General features: G+C 44.8%; 2 protein-coding genes across 2 annotated transcripts in view; both read left to right on the top strand.

The window, feature by feature from the left end:
* LOC310775420 (NACHT, LRR and PYD domains-containing protein 3-like) overlaps positions 1-27,649 on the top strand; it is an 888,839-nt gene that overhangs the window by 583,378 nt on the left and 277,812 nt on the right. Inside the window, exon 11 of the mRNA XM_083635567.1 lies at positions 7,258-7,307. Within this exon, the coding sequence (XP_083491693.1) occupies positions 7,258-7,307 (50 nt within the window). The remainder of the gene's footprint in view (positions 1-7,257; positions 7,308-27,649) is intronic.
* Positions 18,612-27,649, top strand: part of LOC310774939 (eukaryotic initiation factor 4A-III-like) — a gene marked incomplete at its 5' end in the record, with an annotated part of 39,724 nt that continues 30,686 nt past the window's right edge. The window contains 2 exons of the mRNA XM_083635029.1: positions 18,612-18,929; positions 22,992-22,999. Of these exons, the coding sequence (XP_083491155.1) occupies positions 18,612-18,929; positions 22,992-22,999 (326 nt within the window). The remainder of the gene's footprint in view (positions 18,930-22,991; positions 23,000-27,649) is intronic.

Raw genomic sequence — 27,649 nt, 5'->3', positions numbered from 1 at the left:
TTACTACGATTACTACTACTGTTGTTGCGCGGCATCTTGGATTTTTTAGGTTGGGGCTGCTGAGGCTCCTACGAGTTTGGAATGGGAAATACTGTACCAGCTCTGATGACGTCACCGCCCAGCTCATGACCTTTGAAGTCATAAGATTACCAGTCCCCAGTTATAAAGGAATGCACGATAACAAACAAGACACAAATCACCAGTTACCTATCCTAGCCAACAGCAGTATGAAGCATGTCATTGGGGTTTTACTTCGTTTCGAACTCAAGCTCTCACTCTAGTGCCATCTTCACTGCGCACGCAGCCACTGGAAGAATATTATTTTTGCTCCAAAAATGATCTTTATATAAAACCAAACCACCCACCAACAGGTGGCGTGGTAATCCTGGGACTGAGGGGGCCACCCACATTCCTCTCCCCGTGACAACGTCACGTCCGCCCAGATCCCAGGAGGCCACTCCTTCGTTCTTCCAGCCCGCTGAGGACATATTATTCAAAGCTCCGTGTGCTAACTTAACGTTTGCGCTCTCTAGCCAAGCAAATTCCGTCTTATTGCACGACTAAACAAGGCGTACGTGGACGAGATTCTTCAGGCTTCAGGGACCCGTTCCTGCATCTCTTCACCAGCGGCGACGGACGAGCTCATCAAAAGCTAAGGGCGCCTTGCCTTTTATTGTGTTGTTAGCACATTCTGCTTAAGCTACCGCCGTGTAGCTTGCTTACATTCACCCCGGCTGGGGTAACGTTGTTTCTGAGAGTATTAACTCGAGTGTGTTGCCACTCTCAGTTATTAACTAGATAGCTAGCTTGCATCCGTGCGACTAGCATCTTGCCTTATTGTGCGTTAGCACATTCTGCTTAGGCTACCGCCGTGTAGCTGGCTGCGTTCACCCCGGCTGGGGTAACGTTTGAATCTGAGCTTGAGTGCATTGCTGCGGGAGCTTGCTGCTGGTTAGCTTGTCGTTCTCGTGCTATGAGCATGGAGAAGGGAGAGTCAGCGAGGGGTTGCGCCGTGTGCAAGGCTACGTTGGCCGACTTTGACCGGCACGAGAGCTGCGTGATCTGCCTTGGGCACGAGCACACTGCACGGGCGCTGTTAAACCCTTGGTCTTGCAGCCTCTGTGCTACCTTCAAGTTAGTAGTGCTGCGATATAGAGCTACGCTCTTTGTTGAGGAGGACATTCCTCCCAGCGGTACGCCTCTCGAGAGGAGCGCGTCCGCTGGGTCCGACCACCCTGTCGTGGGTGAAGCCCCTGCTGCTCAGGGCCTTCAGGCCCAGTCCGAGCAGCCTGAGTTTAGATCCATTCTTAGAGCAGGGTGAGTTCCTGGTCCCCCTGGTCGATACCCCCCAGGAGGAAACCCCCCAGGAGGAGGTTTCCGGCAGGGAAGAGTGGGAAGGTGCTACCACCGTCACCACTACTGCGGAGGAGGGAGCTCGTTCGGAGGAGAACGAGCCCTACCAGAAGCAGTTTAGCGGGGTGATGTCCAGGGCCGCAGCTAAGCTGGGCATCGCTTAGGCCGACCCACCCCAGCCCCCTGCCTCAGTGCTACAGGGGTGTTATTTTCAGGCACGCCAGGCACCCCGCCCGCGGCGCCGCATGCCTGTCTGTGAGGACATGGTCCGCGCCGTGCAGGCAGGGTGGGAAAGACCACAGGAGGCCAAGCCACATTGCGTTGGCATGGCCCCGTGGTTTGCGTTTGACGGCGAGGAGCGGCTGGCATTCTCCAGAATGCCCCTCCTGGAGGAACTGGTGGCATCCCATCTGGCCTCCACCTCCGGCAAGCCGACACTGCCTTCAAAGGCGTGCCAGTTAACGGCCAAGCTGGCTGAAAAGTCGTACTTGACAAACAACCTGGCCATCCTGCAGGGCTACCAGGCCGTCCTCCTGAGGGAGCTGCAGGGGAACCCATCTCCGGAGACGTATACAGAGCTCAGGATGGCCACGGACTATGCCCTCAGTATGGTGGCCTGCTTGGCGCAATACAGTGGTAAGGTTATGGCCTTCACTGCTCTCACGCACCGCCACCTCTGGGTCAACCTGACACAGTTGTCTGAGCCAGATAAGAGGAGGCTGCTCGGGGCCAAGATTTCTCCTGAGGGCCTTTTCGGGCCGTCAGTAGAGAACATGGCCCAGCAGCTGGAGAGGCAGCAACAGGACTCTGTTGCTGACTCTGTCGACTCTGTCGGCTCAGGTCCCTCATGCCACGACGGCAACGAGGGGACGGCCGCCGGTTTCTGGGGGCAGGGCGTGCATTGAGCCGCCCTCCGGGGCCCGCCACTCCGCGAACCGCCCCACGGCAGCGGGTGTGGCCCCCCCAGGGTCGTGCCCCCTCAATGGCTACGCCCCACCCGGCCGCAGTGGGCCCGTCCTGGGTCCCACGGCCGACCAGGATGCGCGTGCGGCTGGTGATCCGGCCCGCTCTTAGTCGCCTTCTTTGGAGGAGGGGGAGACTATGAGCCCGCCGTCGTTGGAGCTCAGCGCCCAACTTCGGCCCGGAGCTCAGCAGGGATCTGCTCCGTCCGCCCCTTGCCGGCGCTACGTGCCCGGCTGGGGCGGCAGCTTGCCAAGGTCTGGGCTCAGGGCCAGCGTTCGGCTTGTAGCTTTAGGGACAAGCCCACCGTCCTCGGTGCCCAAGGTCGGTCGGGAGCTCTCCTGGGGTCTCACGCCCGTCATCAAGGCTCTCCTTGGCCCATGGCCACGGCCTGGCCTCGGTTGGTAGCATCCAGGACAAGCCCACCACCAATGGTGCTGCGTGCCCATTGTCGGTCGGGAGCTCTCCTGTGGAACACGCCCCCGGACATTGGCCCGCCTTCGGCGGGGCCCATATCCGTGTGCGGTCGGGCTCGAAAGAGGACTTCGTCCCCGCAGTCCTCCCAGCCAGCGAAAGTCGCGCAGCGGGAGGGTTACTCCGATCCGGCGCACCCACGGGGTGTGTCAGTAGTCGGGGTTTGCGTAAGGGATTTTCCCCCGCCATGCCTAGCATCTACGGAGCTGACCATGCGGCGGGTGCGCACAGCCTCTCACGCCCTGCTCCTGTAACGTGGGCACTTTGCCACATTAAAGTCTGCTTAATAGTTAAAATGTTGCCGACAACGCCACCTAGGTTAGAGAGACTAGGACTCTTATTAAAAGGAAGAAAACTGCACAGGTTCTTTAAAATCAGGAGTGAGCAGAGTTAAAAACCACTAAAAACCCAAGGTCAAAAGTTGACGGTTTATTTGATAAAAAGTTATTAAGATGATTTTCCCCGGCCCAGCCCCAAGTCCACTGTTCCAGTAATAATCCAATCTTCCCGGTGGCTTCGGTCCTGGTCTCCTCCGGCTTTCCTTAATGGGGCCAAAACGTAGCGTCAGCCAACCGTCACAGCAAAATACACGTCAAGCAGCACAGCACTCTTGATAAAAGAACCCGTAGGTAAAAAGGCTCAAAAACACATGCATAAATAGGGGTTGCTGTGCTAAAAAAATGGCCCAATCAAAGTCTCGGTGGCTTGGACAACGGAGTTAAAAGGGACGATTAAAACTGGCTGGGGATAAAAAGGCCCATTAAAACCAAGGGGAAAGTATCAAATATTAAAATACTAAAATAACTCAAATCTGGCCATCGCCGTATGAATTAAAATACAGAGGGAGGAAGGAGCCAGGAGTAACAACAGCACTTAACTTGAGAGAGGGGCTCGTCGTAACGACACCCCTCTGCTGCGGTTGCTCGGCTTTCCCCTGGCTTCACCGACGATCACACAGCTGTCTGCCACCGCCCGGATCTCAGGACCTCAGATGTTTGCGCACACAGCTCGTCTCGTTCCTCGTCTGTTGGCAAACACTCGTCTCGGGTCCTCGTCACCTCGTTGCTCCTATGGGGTTCGTCGCACTCGTCCTCCCGTGCTTCCTCCTCTGTGTCACTGTTACTGGGTTCAAGGGAGCTCTTGGTTTGAGGAGGAACGGCAGCTTTGAAGAGACTGGGGAGCCCCACCCCGCCCACGGCTCCCAGTACCAGGTGGAGCGGCTTCCGGGCCTTCCCCTTCTCTCCTTCTCCCCCGTGAATCCGCCATGGTGCGCCCATAGGTACGCATAGGAGAGAGGGGTACTCAGCGGCCAAGCCGCTCACACCTGCATCTTACCAAGCCGCAGGCAGGGCTACGCCTGGCTCCCCATCTCCGCCGCTCCCCCTCTGAACTCCTGCTAGCCGCACGACATCCTTGCTCCCCCTCTGGTCTTTCCCTTCTGGTCTGCTTCCCCTTCTGTCTGTGGCTCCTGCTGCTTATATCCCCCCACCTGTGCAGGCAGCACAGGTGAGGGCACTTTGTCTGATTGCCGCCACAGCCAGCAGCGGCCCTCAGGGACAATCAGAGACAACACACAAGCACCACGTTTACAAACAATGTCAAAAAACTGCGCGCAAAAAGCTACAACGTTACTCCCTTCATCAAGCTGCGTTTATTTTGAAATCATGCCAAAATGTAAGTGAGATGATTATCAATATTGTTGTATCCCTCAACACTGCAAACTATTCACTGAAGAAAATGCTTTGGTGTGTGTGTGTGTGTGTGTGTGTGTGTGTGTGTGTGTGTGTGTGTGTGTGCGTGCGTGCGTGCGTGCGTGCGTGCTTGCGTGCGTGCGTGCGTGCGTGCGTGCGTGCATGGGTACATGTGTGGTTGTCTTTGTGCAGGCTGTCAGGCTGTCTGCTCACAGAGGAAGGCTGTGCTTCTCTGGCCTCAGCTCTGAGCTCCAACCCCTTCCATCTGAGAGAGCTGGACCTGAGCTACAATCATCCAGGAGCCTCCGGAGTGAAACTGCTCTCTGGACTGGAGGATCCACACTGGAGACTGGACGTTCTCAGGTATGGAGATGCAACGTCTGCTAGAAAGCTGAGTGTCACACACATTTTCTCTGTCACACTGCAGACTGGAATCTCTAATAATTAATCTAATAATCCTCTATCAATGGCGGATATGAGTGGAAATCCTTCATATTGAAGGACAGGGCCGGCGCCAGGATGAAATGACTGAGGGGGCTGTTATAACTTAGCCTGGTAAACCGCCCGTCACGTGAACTCACATTTCATTTGGTTCTCCGTGACGGTCTGGACCCGCACAGGCAGTTAAGATGATTGGTCGAGCCATGCCGGCTCGACGAATCAGCGGCGGCCGTAGGCGGGCTCTGGCTCGTCTGGGCAAGTAGTGGGTACATGGTCTTTGTAGTTCTTTTCACTCGCCAACATGGCTGCCGCCGCGGAAGTGACAGGCAGTCTGAATGAAATTGAATGTAACGTTCCCAATTCTATGTATTAAATTCTAAAAAACAACCCTCAACATTTGGGAAGGCTAAGCCACACAACTAGTTAGTTATAATCTAACTAAATGCTTCGAAGGTGACTTTACGACCTTGAGGACTCAATCAATGAATACCACGGAGATCATCCACAGGCAGGCACCTTCGGCGATCTGATTGGTTGAAGTTAACACCCACCAGAGAGAGAGTGTGTGAGTGTGACCACATAAGGGTTCGTTCCATTTGTTTATGCTTTTATCAAGCTAAGCTAAAAATCCACATGGCAACTGTAAAAGTAAATTATTTATTTGATTTTGTGCACATATTTATCATACTTTGATAAATACTGCGGCCAAGCCTCATCTGTCAAGAAACCCCAGGGGCCAGACTCTCTCTCTCTCTCTTTCTGTAGCCGCTCACTGGGCGGGATGGACCGACACAGCTCCCTCAAATACATTCTCTTATTTTTTATTTATTTATTTGGGAAAACAAATACTGTATAATGTGTCTGATGTGTCACTGAGGCAAAAAATAAAAGGCTCAAAAGAGAGTTCTGCTTGAAACGGTGTCCTTCACTAAAAACCTCTTTTTCTCCTATTTCTGTTCCAAAGACGGCATTTTTAGTGAAAACAAGCTAACTTCCACTGCTTGTAACTAAACAAGGAAACATGGTGGAGTTTGAGTTTTTTACAAGGGGTAAGAAGAGAGTCTCTGCTTTATTGTGAGATATGTTGTGTAATTTTATTCCTAGCACAGAATATTCTGTGGGTCCTGGAAGATCAGGAAATATGCTCAAAATCCTGGCACTGGGAGCACACAGACCGAAATGACCCTGGCAGAGAATGAGTTAACTATTCTTTAACACGTTCACTGCCATTGACGAGATATCTCGGCTTACAGAATCCAACGGTTGACTGCCAATCACGAGATATCTCGGCTTAAAAAATAATAATAATAATTTGACGGTGGGACGTGGATCAACGCTCCCCACGTCTCCTATAAAAATATTGGAGCAACCGAACGTGTACAACCCATTCCACCGACCCACTAAGTGGCGACAGTGCTCTCCAAACTAGAGGAAGGCAAGCAAAAAGCAGTGTGAGGAAGCCATTCTCATGAAAATGGATTGGCGAAAACGCTTTCGCTTTCGCGTTTGGGAGCTGGCGGGGGGGGATTGCAAATTTGCATAATAGATTATGGGTGCAAGACACTTTGAAACACGCAGCATAAATAAGACCAGAATCGCAAAAGCTTCATCAAAGCTCTCAACCGAAACCGCAAGAAACGAGCGAGCCCATATCCAGACTTGCCGAGCGGCCGCCAGCAGGCAGGAGCAGCAGCAAAGCAGTGAGCCTGGTGACGCGAGGTTACAACAGCAGCAGAAACGAGCTTGTGACACGCCCGCTGCAGCCAAGAAGAACACACACGGAGGGAGGAGTTTGAAGGAGAGGGGTGTTTCCTGCTGTTATGGAGGAAATTACTGTTCAAAACTATTGTTTAGATGTCTGACGTCTTACTGATGCCAAAAATGAATGGTTAAAGTGACTGTTCTATCGAATTTCACAAAAAGCCGTTTATCTCAGAATAAATTTTCAGACGCTGAAACCATGCTGTATTCAACTGCTAATGCTTACATAACTACTAACTCTACAAACTAACTCTTTTAGACAGAGAAAGCACACATTCTATTAGTTCTTTTGAGATATTGTGTGTTCACAAAATCCTAACAGAAACGAATCCTCGGCTCTTGAAAGATGAGCCAGAATCCTCAAAAAAAAACCTTGGCAGAAGCTAACTACAGTATTGAAAAACGGCTGGCAGTGAATGTGTTAAAAAAAAAATCAAGTGAGGGGGCCGAAAATTTAACTGAGGGAGCTAAGCCCCCTTAGGCCCCCTCGTGGCGCCAGGCCTGTTGAAGGATATTAAATATCCATGTTTCCATCATCAAAGAGAATCTGCTGGTCTGACATTGTTTATTCCTCCAGGGTGGACCATGGAGGAGAGCAGTGGCTGAAACCAGGAGGTCTGAGGAAATGTAAGTGTGTATTTAGTTTGATTCATGAAAACAAAGAAACATATTCAACTACTAAGATAGAAAGTCCGTCTACACCACATCTACATCTACATCCACATCTACATCCACATCCTACTGACTCAGGATGATGACATCATGTGACATCATCAAACTGCTGAGAAATTAATGATCAAACTGTCAATCAATCAACAAATAACCACATGGTCCTGGGCTCTATACTACGAATGTTCTATAAGAAGATCCAGGATCTGTCCCTTGATCTGGTTTGTCTAAACCAGTGACTGTTCTATCGACTGGTTTGTCTAAACCAGATCAGCTCGATTGTAGTTAACTTGTACTACGAACCTCGTTTGCCACTCGTTAACTCCAACCAGGTTTTTCTAATCAAGCTGAGAGCTCGTGCACATGAAAATGCCCGTGCACTGGAGCTCGTGCCCGCAAAAGAGGCCGAATGACTGTCTAAACTACCGTAAATTCCGGACTATAAGCCGCGGCTTTTTTCCCGTTTTTTGGCCCCTGCGGCTTATATAACGGTGCGTCTTATCTATGGATTTTTTCAGAAATTTTTTTTCAAATACAAATAAAATCTCTCTTTTTTAGCACTCTTTCTACCTATAAATCCACTTCTGTTTTAATTTCCTCTGTTGCCCTCTTTTCACCACACCGCGGACACTGTGTGCACTGTCGAAATAAACAAAGGTGTTGTGTTATGTTGTTTTGTTGAAATGTTACGGTAATACGGTAAATGGGAGCTTCCTCAAACAGCCAACAATCCCCTCTGTGCGTGAACCCTTACATATGGTAATTACGGTAAGCAAAGTTCATCAGCCCGGAATCACAACAAGACGAGCAGTCTGTCTCTCACTTACCATGGGGAAGGTACGCAGAAATTCACACGACGCAGCATTCAAGCTGAAAGCAGTCGAACTCGCACTAAAAGAGGGAAATAGAGCAGCCGCGCGTACTCTGGGCATAAATGAATCGATGGTGAGACGTTGGAAAAAGCAGCAGGAGGAACTGTCTCAGTGTAAGAAAACAAAAAAGTCCTTCAGAGGCCACAAAAGCAGATGGCCGGAGCTTGAAGATTCCCTTGAGGACTGGGTGTTGACCCAGCGAGCAGACGGCCGAGGCGTTTCCACGGTGCAGATCCGACTGAAGGCAAAAACAGTAGCCACCGAGATGAAAATTGAACATTTCAGAGGTGGGCCATCTTGGTGCTTTCGTTTCATGAGACGAAAGGGACTGTCTGTCCGGGCGCGGACGACTGTGTGCCAACAACTCCCTCCCGACTACCAGGAGAAAATCGCAAACTTCGGCGAATACACACAAAGGAAGATCAAGGATTATTCCATCGAACCGGAGCAGATCATAAACATGGATGAAGTGCCCTTGACGTTCGACCTGCCACTCACTCGCACTGTGAACAAGAAAGGTGAATCGTCGATCACGTTAAGAACCACAGGTCACGAGAGAACCAACTTCACTTGTGTTCTAGGCTGCACAGCATCTGGAGCGAAGCTGCCGCCAATGGTGATTTTCAAGCGGATTACGATGCCGAAAGAGAAAATGCCCAGTGGTATCTGCGTCAGAGTCAACAAGAAAGGGTGGATGATGGAAAGTGTCATGAAGGAGTGGTTGTCTCAGTGCTACGTCCAGCGCCCTGGAGGATTCTTTCACCAAAAGAAAGCGTTGCTCGTCCTGGACAGCATGAGGGCTCATATCACCGATTCGGTCAAAGCAGCCATCAAGAAAACAAACAGCATTCCAGCTGTGATACCTGGGGGCACGACCAAGCATCTCCAGCCACTCGACATCAGTGTCAATCGCGCATTTAAAGTGGCGCTGCGCATCGAGTGGGAGACGTGGATGACGAGCGGGGACAAGTCATTCACAAAAACAGGGCGAATGAGGAAGGCAACTTTCGCACAAGTTTGCCAGTGGGTCCTGACAGCGTGGAGGAGTGTTAAGACATCCACGATCACCAACGGGTTCCGAAAGGCTGGACTGCTGCGTGACGAAGAGGAGGACGCCGCCACAGCTGAGGGCCTTCAGAGGCTGTTCGATTCGGACAGTGACGAAGAGGAGTTCGTTGGTTTTGAGAGCGACAACGAAGGAGAGAGAGGAGTGGTTGACGAAGCCACCCTGAACCTGTTCGTTTCCGACACTGAAGTTGAGGACTTTGCTGGTTTCAGTACGGAGGAGTAGGGCTTAATTAAAATAGCCAACAAGTGCGAGGCTTTAGTCCTTGATTAATTCAACATTACAATTCGTGCTCCTTCCTCGATGGGAAACTCGTCCAGAAAGGGGTTGGCCATTTTGCCAAACTGCTGATTCGATTGGTTCGTGGGCGGTGTATTTAAGGTCTAATCTTGTCCTTGCAACTTAACCTGCTGCGGACCAGGTTAAGTGTGAAGCATAAGTTGCTATGGAAATATATGTCGGTAAGAAGTTAACTTGCTTTGTAATATGGCTAAACCAGATCTAAACCCAAACTTATCAGGATCAACCTAAATCTTGCTTTGTAGTACAGGCCTCTGTTTCACTTTGCTGCTAACTCAATTAACCAGATAAGTTTGTTGACGATTTGGCACAAGTCCAGGATTTTCTGTTTCACAAAGCCAGTTAACACATTGAGTGCCAGCGACGCCATATGGTGTCATTAGAAATTAGAAAGGGGGGGAGGTGGGGCACGCAGGACACTACAGCATACAACAGACCCATTGAAGGAAATTATTTTTGAGGTGTCATTACATCAGAAAATATTAGCAATGAGTCAATGATGTGCTTGAAATGCTTCCTTTCACAAAAGGCTGAATATCTCAGGTTTCTAGAAAAAAATGGCTGTTTTTGGTCAAATCAAGCTATCTTCTCCGGCTCATAACTAAAGAACGGAAAATGGGAGTCTCATCGTTATTTGTGCGTGTTCAGTGTTTACATAGTAATTATTAAAGAAATTATATGACTCTTTTAAAATGCATTGCGGCCTATGTGGCACAGTACAGCACCTTTTGCCCAAGGGCCGTGGCACTCAAAGTGTTAACAAATTTAGCCAGACTTGTTACCAGGGCAACAGAGCCTTAAGCCCAAACCTGTAAAAAGTCAGGTTTAACCCTTGTACCCCAATTACGAATAATCCTCAATTTACTGTTAATCCATCTGATGGACCTTAACGGGAATACTGTACTAATTTATAAATATTAATTTAAATTTTTAAATTTTTGACTGTTTATAATTCATTGGTAACTTCTTCCCTAATACCTCATATCAACATTTTAACCCCTCAAATGCCAGTGTACAGTAAGTACAGTAAAAAAAAAAAGTGATTTTTTTTTTCCTTTCCATAAAGGCAAACTGGATTTGGGTCTGATATTATGGGCAGGTTGGGGTGTTTTACAAAAGTCACCACTACAAGATGCCTAGTGTCAAAGATTGGCAGGAATGATGTCACAATACCTATGACATCACTAGCCTATGACATCATCAGTGATGTCATGAGATGATTTTTGGTCAATAATATGTCACTGATGACATTACTGATGATTTCACAGACATTGTGACATTATCAGTGGGTTTTTGTATTTTTTGTGATTTTTTGTAAAAATAATATTTTTTCATATTTTGAGCCAAAAATCCAAAAAGCGCATGTTTTGGACTTCCAGCCATTTTCCCCATTACACACAAACGAGCTTTAGTCCAGCATCCATCCTGGTCTAAAGGCTTCAAATCAGTAGTGTGGACTGTCAAATTCAGTTTTCTAATATTTTCCCATCTTTGGCATAGGAATCATTTTTTTTACATTGCATGTAAACTGTATGGAATTGATTGCTATGCCAAAACTGGGGGAATATGGGGAAATTGCCAAACACAGTAGAAACTACAATTTTAACCGCTTGAGTCAAGGTGAGATGTGTAACATCAAGGAAATAATGATTTTTTTGAAAAATTTGCTGGGAGTCAAAAAACAAATGTTCTTTTTGTGCAAAATTAACATTGAAACCAATGGGACAACTATGCAATGGACTTTGAGACCATGTAACTCCCCCAAATTTTCTACCAACTCCAAGGTTAGATATTAAGGTCAAATTTCAAGGTATTTGGTCCAGGATGCCCACTGAAACAAATGAAATAAATTAATTTTGTTAAAATTTGCTGGGATTACCAATAGAGTGTTTTCAATGGAAGTCAATGGGTCCATCAGATGGACTAACAGTAAATTGAGGAGTACTTTTGAAACAAGGTCTTAGGATCGTAGAAAGATGATAGATATGATTGATTTTTGTCAAATACCCCCAAAAAAAATACCTAGCCTTAATTTCAGACCATTTAAGCAAAAAATGTCGAAACGGCCAACGCGACTGTAGGAAATATCCATCAGATGGATTAGTAGGGTACAAGGGTAATAATAATAATAATAATAATAATAATAATAATAATAATAATAATAAACTTGATTTGTATAGCACCTTTCATAACATAAGATGTAGCTCAAGGTGCTTTACAGTAAAAATCATGTAAAAAAACAAGAACAGTAACGGTAATACAAAAATAAAAACAACAGAAGACAACAGAATGGTGCTAAATATGGATAAAAACAAGGAAGAAAAGACAATATGAGACCATAAAAAGGAAGCTAAAAATAAAATGCAGTTGAAAGCAAGGGAGTAAAAAAGACAATCAACAGAAGGTGCTTCTCTAATATGCGCGGGCAGGCCGTTCCAGGCAGTGGGTGCAGAAAAGCTGAATGCTGCTTCACCTTTTACCACTAACTTTTGGGATGTCAGCAGAAGACCTGAGGGAGCGACTTGGGTTATACTCAGACAGGCAGTCACAAAGATAGGAGGGAGCTAAACCATGTAATGCTTTAAAAACAAGCAAAATCATTTTAAAATCAATCCTCAACGCTATGGGAAGCCAGTGCAAAGCCGCAAGAACTGGCGAGATATGATCCCGCATTTTAGTTTGAGTTAAAATTCTAGCAGCTGCATTTTGCACTCGCTGCAGCCTGTCAGTGCTTGTTTTGGGGAAGACCAGACAGAAGAGCATTACAGTAGTCAAGACGTGAAAAAACAGAAGTATGTGTCAATTTCTTGGCGTCTTCAAGAGAGAGGAGGGGTCTAACTCTGGCAGTATTTCTGAAGTGGAAGAAGGCAACCTTTGTGACATTGTTTATGAGATTTGAAGTTCAGCTCAGAGTCAATAAGGACACCCAGGTTTTTTACTACATCCTTATTCTGAGTTCCCAGACTTCCCAGTCTTCTTGAGATTAGCTCTCTCTGAGTGCTAGTTCCAATGATCAATATCTCTGTCTTGTCTTCATTTAATTTAAGATTTTTTTTTATCCATCCATTGTTTACTGGAGGAGAGACAGTTTGAACATATTGAAGGCAGAAATCACAGCCAACAGCAGAACTGAATGCAGCATTTATGAGAGTGCTTCTTCAATTGGTGGAGCGTCGTTATAAGGAGCATTTAGAAGAAAATGTGCTTTTACACATAGACAAGATCCTTCAGTGACGCAAACAATGATCTTTTTTAATGCTTACATTTACAGTAGAGATGCACCGATCGATCGGCACGTGACCGGAAATGGACGATGAAATGGACGATGAAATGGACGATGAATGACAATGAATCAATTTAGTCCTAAGTGAATTATTGACCTGCAGTAATGAATCTGATCGGCCCCAACCGGTGACCTGCATTCAGTCAGTCAGTCTACATATCCGATTCTGTGTGCCAGACGGCTCCCCCCCTTTTTTCACGTAACGTGCGCGCACCCCAAAGCAGCAACAAGACAGATGGGCTGCAGCCAAAAGGAAGCAGCCACCACACACACGCCAGCATCTCAGTGTGGACATTGTTCATCACCATCAGTGAAGAAAACACAAAGCTCGCAATTTGTCACACATGCAAGTTGAAAATAAGCTGCGGAGGAACAACTGGTCTGGCCGAGTCCCGCTCAGCTGGAGCGGCTCGTTCACCTCTCTCTTCTCCCTCGGTGCAGCAAAGCCGGCTTGGCGAGGTGAATGTGAACATGGATGGAGCCCTGTGTCCAGTATACAGAAGAGGACTACGCCTATTTGTTTTATTGACCTGCAGTAATGAATCAATTTAGTCCTAAGTGAATTATTGACCTGCAGTAATGAATCAATTTAGTCCTAAGTGAATTATTGACCTGCAGTAATGAATCAATTTAGTCCTAAGTGAATTATTGACCTGCAGTAATGAATCAATTTAGTCCTAAGTGAATTATTGACCTGCAGTAATAAATCAATTTAGTCCTAAGTGAATTATTGAGCTGCAGTAATCAATCAATTTAGTCCTAAGTGAATTATTGAGCTGCGGTAATGAATCAATTTAGTCCTAAGTGAATTATTGACCTGCAGTAATGAATCAATTTAGTCCTAAGTGAATTATTGAGCTGCGGTAATGAATCAATTTAGTCCTAAGTGAATTATTGACCTGCAGTAATGAATCAATTTAGTCCTAAGTGAAGTATTGACCTGCAGTAATGAATCAATTTAGTCCTAAGTGAATTATTGAGCTGCGGTAATGAATCAATTTAGTCCTAAGTGAATTATTGACCTGCAGTAATGAATCAATTTAGTCCTAAGTGAATTATTGACCTGCAGTAATGAAACAATTTAGTCCTAAGTGAATTATTGACCTGCAGTAATAAATCAATTTAGTCCTAAGTGAATTATTGACCTGCAGTAATGAATCGGACGACACATCACAAACTCTCTCATAACCTTCAAGCGATACTGAGAGCAAAAGTCACAATTCTGATGCAAACAATAATGTCCACTTACAATAAATCAGGCCCATATTATGAATAGCCCTGGATCTAAAATAAAAAATAAATACAAATCTGCAGCTAATATTACTGTCATTCAAAGGCTGTCGCGGGCTTCACCTCTGGTCTTCATTAAACTCTTTGGGCTCTATCGTTGCAACGGCTTAAAAACTGCGCTTAGCGCCAGGCGCAGCGCAGATTAGTGGGTGTGGACCAGCGCACTCGATATTTTGGTGTCAGCGCTACACGCAGCCTTAAGCATTATAACCATGCCTTTTAAGCGTAAAATTATGCACAACCTGCTCATTGGAGAAGTGCAGTAAACGAATCACCTTCCCTTTTAAGCTCCAATTGCACGGAGCGATCCATTCCGGTCAGAAAAGCCGACCAAAGCGCTCTGAGCTCCGCCCCTCCCTTTCATCCCTGTCTGTCTTCATATATATTATTCCATATTATTATGCTTCTCAAACCAATCTAACTGCAGTTTAAATACTGCAAGCATGTAAATACGCTACACTATAGCAAGATCAAAGTGAAAAGAATCTTCTAAACGGATTGGCTAGAAAAATATAGCCTATCCCTATGTCATGATGAGATTAGATTGGTGAAAGTTTGTCCAGATTAGAATGATATCGTTTTCTCTCGCTACCTTTTCTTCTCCAGTGCTGCAGGTGATGCACATAAATATAGCCTACGTTATGTAAAGTCATTGCATAAATGTGTTTTTATTTTAAAAGTAAATGTGAAGTAAGAAGTCTTATTGGAGCGGACATCACAGTAGAACCGTGTTATGACTGTCACTCATCTAAATCACGTTATACCACCTGGATTACATATATGTTTCACATAGTGTTGTGTTTGGATTTCTATGTTTTATTTTGGCCAATATTGAATTGTTCGAGAATTGCATGTTGTGTGAACATAAACATTATTTCTATCTACCACTTTAGGCTGATTTGGTTGATATTTCTTGTCGAAATGTATTAGCCTCAATGCATGTTGGGAGATTTCACATGTGGCTCAACAGCCTCTGAATGACAGGGGCTCAAAATTAGATATAACAACTTTTTTTCCATCGGTCTTTGTGCCTGTCTGACGCGAGAGAGAGAGGGAGAGATGCGCGAGAGAGGGAGAGAGAGAGAGAGAGAGGGGGAGAGAGTGTGAGATCGGCAGAGGAGAGCTGTGCGTAAATAGGCACAGTAATATCCGCGGCGCACTGAATAAGGCCTGGTTTTGAAAAGCGCTAAGCGCTAAATTAACGCCAGGGGGGAAGATATCGTTAGGCCGGTATTTAAGGCCGAAACGCCCATTCTGGCCTATTCTGGCACTGCACCACGCCTCTTTGGCGTAAAGCGCATTTCGGGGCCTAAAATCATGTTGCTATCTTCCCGGGCAGGCGCAAGGCGCGTTTTTTGCGTTTAACGCCAGTTTTTGCGCCTAAGGCCCGTGGGAAGATAGGGGGCTATATCTCCGCCCACAGTGGAAATACCAGAAACAGTATGCCGCCATTACTGTCTCCCCACATGTCCGTAAAAACAGTTTAGAAACCACAATATTGTTATAATATCAACATATCAACAACCGGCCAACAGATATCAAAGCTGCTGGGCTTTATGGAAAGAGTGTGACTGGTTAACAGTTATTTCAAACTGGTCATTCAGTGTTGTTTTATGCCCACATAATTAACATACAGTAGCTAACAGCTGCAGTAGCTAACGCCAGAGGCTAAGGATAGCTATTGTATTACTGTATTATCTGTAATATCATAGTCAGACGTCATTCTTATGTCTGACCTGATTTTTTTTTTATTACTTTGAGCACAAAATAAAGTTATCTATCTACCTATCTATCTATCTATCTATCTATCTATCTATCTATCTATCTATCTATCTATCTATCTATCTATCTATCTATCTATCTATCATCATCATCATCATCAGTATATAAATGGGAGCTAGGGCTCTCTCTAGGGTCTGTCTATTTTTCTGTCTGTCCCACTGATGACATCATCAGTGCTGTCATAAATCCCACTGTGACATCATCGGTGATGTCATAAACCACTGATGACATCAGTCCCACTGATGATGTCATCAGTGACTGAGGAAGCTCACGAGAGAGACTGAGGGAGAGGGAGAGAGAGGAGAGAGGGGAAGAGAGAGAGAGGAGAGAGACTGAGGGAGCGCCAATGTTTGTTTGTCTGTCCCACTGATGACATCATCAGTGATGTCATAAATTCAGTCACGCGCACACACACACAAATTATGTCATCAGTGATGTCATAAATTGTGACATCATCAGTGATGTCAGATGCATTGTGACAGCACACACACACACACACACACACACACACACAAGAGACAGACACATACACACACAAAGTCCCATTAATGATGTCATCAGTGATGGCGATAGCGAGCCCACGCAGCGGGCGAGCTATTAATGCTATATAGGCTGTGAAAAATGCAATACCTTTTCATTCAGATAAATTGAGCTGAGAGGTCAAGGGGCCCCTTTGAAATAGTTTTCCCTCGCCAAAGTTTTCCCTATGTTTGGAGCATTATTTAAATTTTACACAGCATGCTTTGTAGCAATGTAGCAATATCTATCAAATATGTAAAGCAGTTATGCACTTTATTTTCCCTTTCTTGACAGTTTGGCATGCCAATTCGTTTTTGTTAGTTTCAGTTTTGTGGTGAGTTTTGTTCTTATTGTGGTTTAGGCTACATATTTTGTACATGGCTCAAAGCTCATTATTTTCTTTAATTGACTTTTTATTTAATTAAAACAATCATTTTTACATCTTGAAAATATGTGGTTCGGCTTGCAAAAGTTCCAGTTTCAGAGCCGCATTTAAATGTGAAATAAATACACAATTTAACTTTGAAACAACAGTATTTATTGTGTTTATTGTGTATGGATGTTTCTGATGTGCTATGGCACAGTATATATGCCTCACGTTTTCCTGGCACTTCCCTAGCAATTTGTAACATTTATACAGGCTTAAGCATCTGTCGGCCACGTAGTGATATAACACTTATTATTTCATTAAATTTTTTCTTCGCCCATTATGCTTGCGGTGCACTGTTTCAGCACCATGGAGCTGTCAGGTAATTTTGATTAGGGCGATCACTAACTATTCATATGAGTGTTCCTCCGCATGTTCTGTTTTGATCTAAAACAGTTAAAAACACGCACATCCAAGCAGGGCCGGCCCTAGCCATCTGGGGGCCCTAAGCAGGATATAGATCAGGGGCCCCCTCCCAGGGGCGGGGGTTTGGGGGCATCCGCGCTGGAAGTACTTTTAAGTAGGGGGTGCTGTAAGGAGGGGACTCCCGGTGCTGCCCGCTAGGGCAGCGCCGAAGAAAATTTGACGTTTTTGGACTTTTAGCCATATTTAGAAGAATATTTAAAACAAACAAACATGACAATGACGCTCGTTTGTAGCCCTATCAGTGTCAAGCAAGCGTGTAGAACGCAGCAGCCATAGGGGTTGCCAGGTCAGTTAACCCTGTAAGACCCACGGTTGTAATATTACAACATTTGTATTTTATAAAAAAAAGGGTATAAATCATTTGTTTTCTTGTTCTTTTTTCACATAAACATCATCATTGGATCCTATTGTTTAGTCTTGCAATGCTATTGGCCAGGATATTTGCATATAAGTACCCCCCACAGGGCCAGGACACATCACAACTTCAAAATTGTTGACGGAGCAACAACTCTCTTTTTCACTGGACGGAATTCCTCACAAAGAAGTAAGTAAAATGCCTGTAATATTTTTTTGGGTGATCATTAGAATGTCTAGAACATGTACATATGTTATTATTGTGAAACATATCCCCCAAATGTAAATTAGAGCATGTTTTATAGAGGTTGCTATTTTACAACGGTGGGGCAGTGTGGTAGCAAATATCCAGGTGGTACTGTTAGTTTACATACCTGGCTAAGGGGAGTCTTATAGTTTTCACAATACATTTATACAGTTATATGTGTATTTTCCCCACATTGCATACCTAAATATATATATAGTGTAGGCTATATGTGCATTTTTACTTTAATTTCTAATTTCCAATAATATTTGTAACCAATTGTACTCAAAGACAAATATACTGCATAAAATGTAATTGCTTACAATGTTTTAGTAATCACTTTCAACAGATCAGTTCCTACTTCTGTTTGTAATCATGTTTGAGTTGGTTTAAGTTAGTTCCTGGAGGATTCCATGTGGTAATTGTTCATGTGGGGGTTGCACACATAGGACCATCATCATTGTTCATGTGAGGGCTGGTGGGGGTTGCCCACTTAGGACCATCATCCCTTTGTGAGGATAAGCAAAGCACAATAGGTTGGCCAGACAGTATTGTGTGACTTGTGAAATGTGTACTGCAGTGAGATGTGTAAACACTACTAATGTACTAATGTTATTTCTTTATTTTCATTTCAGAATGCCACAAGCAAGGAGAGAGCCTCGCTTCATTGCAAGATACAAGATACAAGATGCACTGGATATGGTACTGAATGTAGAGAGTGATGTGGATATCGACTTCACTGAAACTGATGAAGAGTCAGATGAAGAGGCCTGTGGAGAGGAGTCAAAAGAAAACCAACCACCCAGTGAACCCACTAACTGCCCAGTAGATGCAGACATTCAGCCGCCCCAACCGGCCAAACACTTCAGCTCAGAAGAGACAACTGGAAGAGAGTCCAAACCGCGCTCCACCCAAGGCACCACGTCAACACCTGCCATCGGATGTGCGCCAGGACCAAGTTGGCCATCTCCCACGAAAGACACAGAGAGGGCGCTGCAGGAATGGTGGCTGTTCAGGGTACACCAACTTACTATGCCACAAGTGTGATGTTCGTCTGTGTATTTCAGGTCACAGGAACTGTTTCTGGGACTATCACTGCAAATAAGCGTAAGCAATTGTTTGTAAATGGTGTTCAAAGTGATTTGCAGTCACTTGGAGTATGAGAGGGGGGTGCCTGTTACATGTTGCGGAGTAATTAGGTAATTAGGTTTCTTTAGTACATTTATTGTATGTATTGTTTTCATTTTGTTGTTCTTTTAATAAAATCACAATTCTTAAAAATATGGCTTACATTGATGTTATTATTCATAATGTATACTGTTCTGAGGCCAAATATTATTCATAATGTATACTGTTCTGAGGCCAAATAATAAACCATAACCATATAAATTAACCCTTAAGTTGTTTTAATGAAGTATATATACATTTGCCATGTTATTCTGACAATGAGTAAAAATGGCCTATAGGAAATTCTGCTACCTGATTGACCCTACGTTGTGATATTACAACATTTGCATAAAACCTTACAAAAACCTTTTTTTTTTTAAAACACTATATTTTCTTCTCCAAAGTACTCCTACAACACCATCAGAAAGGTTGAATAATTTTTTTTGCAAGTAGAAATATATCCGGGTCTTACAGGGTTAAACCAGGGGTTCCCAACCTTTTTTGTGCCAAGGCCTAGATACATGCAGGACCGGTTGTCAATTTTAATGTTTTTAGTTACATATATATTTACTCACCAGGTGGCGACAAAAGGTAAATAACAGCCTTTTGTGTTGTATGTAGCCTACAGTATTTATGTTTTTGTTTAAACTACAAACATAAATAAATGTCAACCTATGTTTTAACTACCACATACAGCCTATAATATTATAGCCTATGTTTTTTTTTTTTTTTTTTGGGGGGGGGGGGGGCAACTCCCGGGGCCCTAGGCAGCCGCTTGGTTCGCATATAGGGCGGGCCGGCCCTGCATCCAAGTCGCATCCGACAGGTGCAGAGGAAATTAACTATATATTTGTATGTGTTATTTTTCCATTTATATGACTGGATTGTGATAGAAAAAAAGGTCAAACTGTTTTACACCGGCTGTCTGTTTTAGCTTGCAGGTCTTATTTATCAAATACAATAGCCTAATACCAAACTCAAAAACACATTAACTGTAGGCTAAATTCTAACTTCATAAAATGAACGGAACGGATACCCTAATATGACAACGAAAATATATAGGCAACGAAAACAAATAGGCCTGCTTTAATAATTAATAATTAATTAATGGCTTTCTTTAGCGGAGAAATCACCTCCACCTACAGCTAATAGGTGGCGGCCAGCAGTTTCTCACCAGTTCTTACTTAGTCTATACTTTCCCTGCGGCTAGGCTATATCAAGCGAAATTAAACAATATATTTGAATGGCTTTACAGAACTTGTGCATGGCTGTGGGTTATATAGGCAGAGGCGATTTGTGCTGCGTGAATGTTGCAAATATTGATCTCTCTCTCTCTCTCTCTCTCTCTCTCTCTCTGAAAAATGTAGGCTGATATGTTGCTGCTGCTGCTGCCGCTGCGCAGTCACCAACTTATAATTTATTTTTACTGTCAGACTCGAATGTGTGCATATATCTGAGCCTATTAGACTCGAGCTTTCCCTCATGCAGTCTTTCAATGAAGTCTCACAACCTCGAGATATTGCTGTTTGCACTCGCCGACTCACCCCGCATATGAGCGGGTGTGTGTGTGTGTGTGTGTGTGTGTGTGTGTGTGTGTGTGTGTGTCTATAAATAAATAGAATAGGACACACACACACACACACACACACACACACACACACCGTTTCTCTCTCTCTCTCACACACACACACACACACACACACATACACACTGTAAAATGTTTATTTAGAAAATATTTCAAGTTAAATAACATTCTCGATGTGTCCAGGTGGAATGTAGGCCTATTAGTACACACACACACACACACACACACACACACACACACACACACACACACACACACACACACACACACACACACACACACACACACACACACACACACACACACACACACACACACACCGTTTCTCTCTCTCTCTCTCACACACACACACACACACACACACACACACACATACACACACACACACACACACACACACACACACACACACACACACACACACCTCTTCTTTGTAATGATTGTGGATTGTTTAAGTCGTATGTGAAACAGGACTCAGGTGTTTTAGATCAGAACGTGTTTCTATCAAACTCCCTGTGTTTGATGCTGCTGAACCAACACAATGAATGTCCATGTGTGGACAATAAAGACATTATGTTCTATTCTATTCTATTCTATTCTATTCTGTTCTGTTCTGTTCTGTTCTGTTCTATTCTATTCTATTCTATTCTGTTCTATTCTATTCTGTTCTATTCTAATCTGTTCTAAGCTGCTGCTGTGTTGTGTCTTGTTGTCACATCAGATGCCTGTGAACTCACACTGGACCCAAACACAGCACACAGAAACCTCCTCCTGTCTGAAGACAACAGAAAGGTGACGAGGGTGGAAGAGGATCAGTCATATCCTGATCACCCAGAGAGATTTGAAGGCATGTCTCAGCTGCTGTGTAGAGATGGTCTGACTGGTCGCTGTTACTGGGAGGTGGAGAGTGAAGGAGAGGTTGGTATAGGAGTGACTTACAGAGGAATCAGAAGGATTGGACATAATGAAAAGTCCTGGTGTCTGTGGTGCTGTGATGATCATTACGAGGCCTGGCACAATAAGAAAGCAACAGGCATATCTTTCCCCTCCCCCTCTAACAGAGTAGCAGTGTATCTGGACTGGCCTGCTGGCTCTCTGTCCTTCTACAGAGTTTCCTCTGACACACTGATGCACCTCCACACCTTCACCTCCACCTTCACTGAACCACTTTACCCTGGGTTTGGGTTTAACCCTGATACCTCAGTGTCTCTGCGTCAGATAGAGGAGTGAGAGAGAAACACTGTGACCAAACACAGCTGCTGACATGATGCTTCACTCTGTACAGGATCACACACACGCATACACACACACACACACACACACACACACACACACACACACACACACACACACACACACAGTCTATCTCTCACACTCACACTGTGGTCATATTTAGGGTTATTTTTCATTAGGCTATGTCAGAGCCGTGTAGATAGAAGAGTCCTAACATCTCCATTCACTCCAATGGACCAGTTTTTTACTCTCAAGAGTTCCAGGAAGTAAGGTCCTGGATTAAGCAGCACTGTCGATTTGCAGCAAAATAGACAGTTTGTGTTGTACTCTGAAAGGGTTTTTTTCCCCATTGAATCAAATTGTACATTATCAGCTTTATTTTAGCATGCAAACATAGCGCGAGACCCATTCCTGGCTGTTCATTGGCTAATGAGTCTCGCATTTTGGTCCTCCGCTGACGCCACTCTCTCTCTAGAGGACACTAGGCTATGTGTTTGCTATATGAGTCAGGAGCCAGCAGGTGATTGGCTGGTTTTGATAGATGTGTGATGGAGCTAGCGGGTGATTGGCTGGTTTTGATAGATGTGTCATGGAGCTAGCGGGTGATTGGCTGGTTTTGATGTGTCAGGAGCCAGCAGGTGATTGGCTGGTTTTGATAGATGTGTCAGGAGCCGCCAGCAGGTGATTGGCTGGTTTTGATAGATGTGTCAGGAGCCAGGAGGTGATTGGCTGGTTTTGATAGATGAGTCAGGAGGCAGCAGGTGATTGGCTGGTTTTGATAGATGTGTCAGGAGCCAGCAGGTGATTGGCTGGTTTTGGGGAGGCCCAGCCCTTAAAAGAGAGCTGAGAGCATGCAGACGCTGGTGCACACAGGGGTCATCCCCCATCCTCCTCTCCTCCCAAACGACCACCACTTCACACCTGTTCTCTATCATTATGTTATTCTTTGTATATTGTTATTATAAATGATGCAGGAATGAAAACATGTTCACTTCATCATGTTCACATAAATCATCTGTTTTATAGTTTGTATTCATGTTGCAGCTGTAGGAGTAGCTGTCATTTCTGTGTCACTTTGTCTCCTGTGTTGTTAGGTAGGAAGGTAACAGACTGTCTTTAGCTTTTCTTTATTTTGAGGAAGGTCAGATTTAAACTCTTTTAGGTAGAATTGTTGGCACTGGCCTCCTCTGAAGCTAACTGTCCATCTCAAGCAGCTCAGCTTTACATCTGATGTTATTTAGAACTGTTCAAAATCATCTGTCTATTTAAACCTGTTCATCTTTATTCATTTGTAATAAATACATCATTTTTCTTGCCATCCAAACCAGTGGCTCGTTTCATGTTGCTTCAAGGTACCCCTAGTCACGCACGCACGCACGCACACACACACACACACACACACACACACACACACACACACACACACACACACACACACACACAGACAGAGTGGAGTGAATGTGGTAACTGAACAGTTGTAACTTCACATGGACAACAACAGACTAGAGGTTACAGAAACATCATTATCTGTGTCTGTCTCTGTTTAACCAACAAAATGATCTGTCTCTGTATCCACATAGAAGACAGGAAGTGGGTGTGGTTTATACCAGAAGTCACATAAATCGGGCAAATGTATTTTCTAACCTAATATTAATTGTCAATTCAATGTTTGTGCCCTCAAAGAATACATGGCTTTAATCTTGACATATAATTTATTATGAAATATATTTCCAAATCCTCATGTTGTACTTTCTCTTTCTCTTTCTCTCTGCTGTCAATCATGTCTTGTTTTATGTGAATAATAACGAGCAACTTAGTAAATATCTGATTCCATCACCTGATCTGTGCTTCTCCTCATAACCACTTGTTACTGGAGAAAGTAATATTATTACTGTAATGTGTTACTATAGTAACTAGTTACTGTCCAACACTGCATGTGATGGTGTGTGTGTGTATCTGTCAGGCAGAAGACTCTCTTCACTGTTTCACATCTAACAGGCTTTATGAACGTGTTGGAAGTGTGTGTGTGTGTGTGTGTGTGTGTGTGTGTGTGTGTGTGTGTGTGTGTGTATTGTGATCAGTTGAGGGGTGTGTGCATGGGCGGGACTGTGTTACGCCTCATTACATTTGAGTTTTTTATTTGATTTAGTTGTATTTATTTGCACATATTAAAATCAAAAACAGTCAAAAGGAACAAAAGATTGTGCCGGTAGAGAGAACAAACCCTATTGGTCTTATTCTGGGTCTCTACCTAAGAAATTAAACCAATATCAATAATAATCCAAACAAAGCACACACACATAATATGTATAAAACCCTAATGGTTCCCTCACTTTGCGCAGGCTACAACACTGGTACATTTTAGCTCCAGGCTCGACCCCATGACCTCAAAACTTACTGAGGCTCAAACCCACGAGCTCGATAGTGCTGAGCAGTAATCCAACTCTCTGAGCCACTGGGTCACACTGCTTAAGACAGTTTCTCACAGTCTTTTACAGGGTGTCCACTTTCAAAACTCTGACTGAATGAGGCTCAAACCCAAAAGCTCCACATTGTGGTGTGGTCATAGGTGTCATTTACACTGGGGACACTTTCCAACACAAAGTGATGCCCTTGAGTGCTCAGATATCAAATATGGTCTGACAGAGAAGTCTGGAAAAGTCTTGAATTTTTGAAATGGAAAATGTGTAGGAACCCTGATTTATGTCATGAACAAATGTTTTGAGGAGACTCAGCTTTGATCCAGTCAGTGTAGTATTTGATATAGGTTCATGTATGTGACAGCAGCTGGCTCATCAGAACATCCCTCTATCTGAACATGATTCTGATCATCAACACAAACATCAAAGCTATAATTATGTGTGTATCGGACCTGAACCACAACATTTTCTAGACTTTTTCTTCTCCTCCATATTAATACCTGGAAACGATCCAATTCAGGTTCACTTCTCCAGACCTGCGTAGGAACCCTGCATGGAGCAAATGTGCAGAATCATCAATATAATCAGTAACACAAGTGGTCTGTGTGATCACTTTCAGGCTTGATGTGAACTCAGTTTCATGTCCTTCTGATGTCAAAATGTAGCATCACATCAGTCTACGAGCTCACTTACAAACTCACATTTGTTGTTTGTCAATAAAAAACAGACATTTGCATTTTATTTATGAATACCTAAAATAGTCTATTTGTGTTGTAACGATTTGACAATTCAGGCTAATTCAGTCTGATATCAGGCTAATTCAGTCTGATATCAGGCTAATTCAGTCTGATATCAGGCTAATTCAAACCCACATGAGCAGACCTCCATGTCCTGCTCAATGAGATGTGATGTTTACTGTACCTCCACCATGATGTTTAAGGGAGAGAGAGAGAGAGAGAGAGAGAGATGTGTGTGTGTGTGTGTGTGTGTGTGTGTGTGTGTGTGTGTGTGTGGGGATTAGGCCGGTGTTTGTTCTTTGTAATATTCATTTCGGCCACAAGAGTGCACCACTACCCCATGTTGTAAAATAGGACCAGAAGTGTTTTTCTTCAGGTGAGTTTCTCTCCATGCACTCTAACCACAAGGTGCATAATGTGTGTTAACAAGTCATGTCACATTACTGTCATGTCTTTCTTTAGACTGAAATGTATTTAAATAAAGGACATGACAAGTTTCTACAAAGCAGGTTAGAAGTGGAGCAGCAGTGTTGTCATGGTGACACACTGAAGCAGGTTAGAAGTGGAGCAGCAGTGTTGTCATGGTGACACACTGAAGCAGGTTAGAAGTGGAAGCAGCAGTGTTGTCATGGTGACACACTGAAGCAGGTTAGAAGTGGAGCAGCAGTGTTGTCATGGTGACACACTGAAGCAGGTTAGAAGTGGAGCAGCAGTGTTGTCATGGTGACACACTGAAGCAGGTCAGAAGTGGAGCAGTAGTGTTGTCATGGTGACACACTGAAGCAGGTTAGAAGTGGAGCAGCAGTGTTGTCATGGTGACACACTGAAGCAGGTTAGAAGTGGAGCAGCAGTGTTGTCATGGTGACACACTGAAGCAGGTTAGAAGTGGAGCAGCAGTGTTGTCATGGTGACACACTGAAGCAGGTTAGAAGTGGAGCAGCAGTGTTGTCATGGTGACACACTGAAGCAGGTTAGAAGTGGAGCAGGCAGTGTTTGTCATGGTGACACACTGAAGCAGGTTAGAAGTGGAGCAGCAGTGTTGTCATGGTGACACACTGAAGCAGGTTAGAAGTGGAGCAGCAGTGTTGTCATGGTGACACACTGAAGGCAGGGTTAGAAGTGGAGGCAGCAGTGTTGTCATGGTGACACACTGAAGCAGGTTAGAAGTGGAGCAGCAGTGTTGTCATGGTGACACACTGAAGCAGGTTAGAAGTGGAGCAGCAGTGTTGTCATGGTGACACACTGAAGCAGGTTAGAAGTGGAGCAGCAGTGTTGTCATGGTGACACACTGAAGCAGGTTAGAAGTGGAGCAGCAGTGTTGTCATGGTGACACACTGAAGCAGGTTAGAAGTGGAGCAGCAGTGTTGTCATGGTGACACACTGAAGCAGGTTAGAAGTGGAGCAGCAGTGTTGTCATGGTGACACACTGAAGCAGGTTAGAAGTGGAGCAGCAGTGTTGTCATGGTGACACACTGAAGCAGGTTAGAAGTGGAGCAGCAGTGTTGTCATGGTGACACACTGAAGCAGGTTAGAAGTGGAGCAGCAGTGTTGTCATGGTGACACACTGAAGCAGGTTAGAAGTGGAGCAGCAGTGTTGTCATGGTGACACACTGAAGCAGGTTAGAAGTGGAGCAGCAGTGTTGTCATGGTGACACACTGAAGCAGGTTAGAAGTGGAGCAGCAGTGTTGTCATGGTGACACACTGAAGCAGGTTAGAAGTGGAGCAGCAGTGTTGTCATGGTGACACACTGAAGCAGGTTAGAAGTGGAGCAGCAGTGTTGTCATGGTGACACACTGAAGCAGGTTAGAAGTGGAGCAGCAGTGTTGTCATGGTGACACACTGAAGCAGGTTAGAAGTGGAGTAGCAGTGTTGTCATGGTGACACACTGAAGCAGGTTAGAAGTGGAGCAGCAGTGTTGTCATGGTGACACACTGAAGCAGGTTAGAAGTGGAGCAGCAGTGTTGTCATGGTGACACACTGAAGCAGGTTAGAAGTGGAGCAGCAGTGTTGTCATGGTGACACACTGAAGCAGGTTAGAAGTGGAGCAGCAGTGTTGTCATGGTGACACACTGAAGCAGGTTAGAAGTGGAGCAGCAGTGTTGTCATGGTGACACACTGAAGCAGGTTAGAAGTGGAGCAGCAGTGTTGTCATGGTGACACACTGAAGCAGGTTAGAAGTGGAGCATCAGTGTTGTCATGGTGACACACTGAAGCAGGTTAGAAGTGGAGCAGCAGTGTTGTCATGGTGACACACTGAAGCAGGTTAGAAGTGGAGCAGCAGTGTTGTCATGGTGACACACTGAAGCAGGTTAGAAGTGGAGCAGCAGTGTTGTCATGGTGACACACTGAAGCAGGTTAGAAGTGGAGTAGCAGTGTTGTCATGGTGACACACTGAAGCAGGTTAGAAGTGGAGCAGCAGTGTTGTCATGGTGACACACTGAAGCAGGTTAGAAGTGGAGCAGCAGTGTTGTCATGGTGACACACTGAAGCAGGTTAGAAGTGGAGCAGCAGTGTTGTCATGGTGACACACTGAAGCAGGTTAGAAGTGGAGCAGCAGTGTTGTCATGGTGACACACTGAAGCAGGTTAGAAGTG

This window comes from Poromitra crassiceps (genome assembly GCF_964638095.1).
Source record: "Poromitra crassiceps genome assembly, chromosome: 4".
Lineage (NCBI taxonomy): Eukaryota > Metazoa > Chordata > Actinopteri > Beryciformes > Melamphaidae > Poromitra > Poromitra crassiceps.
This window is presented reverse-complemented; position numbering and strand designations above follow the sequence as displayed.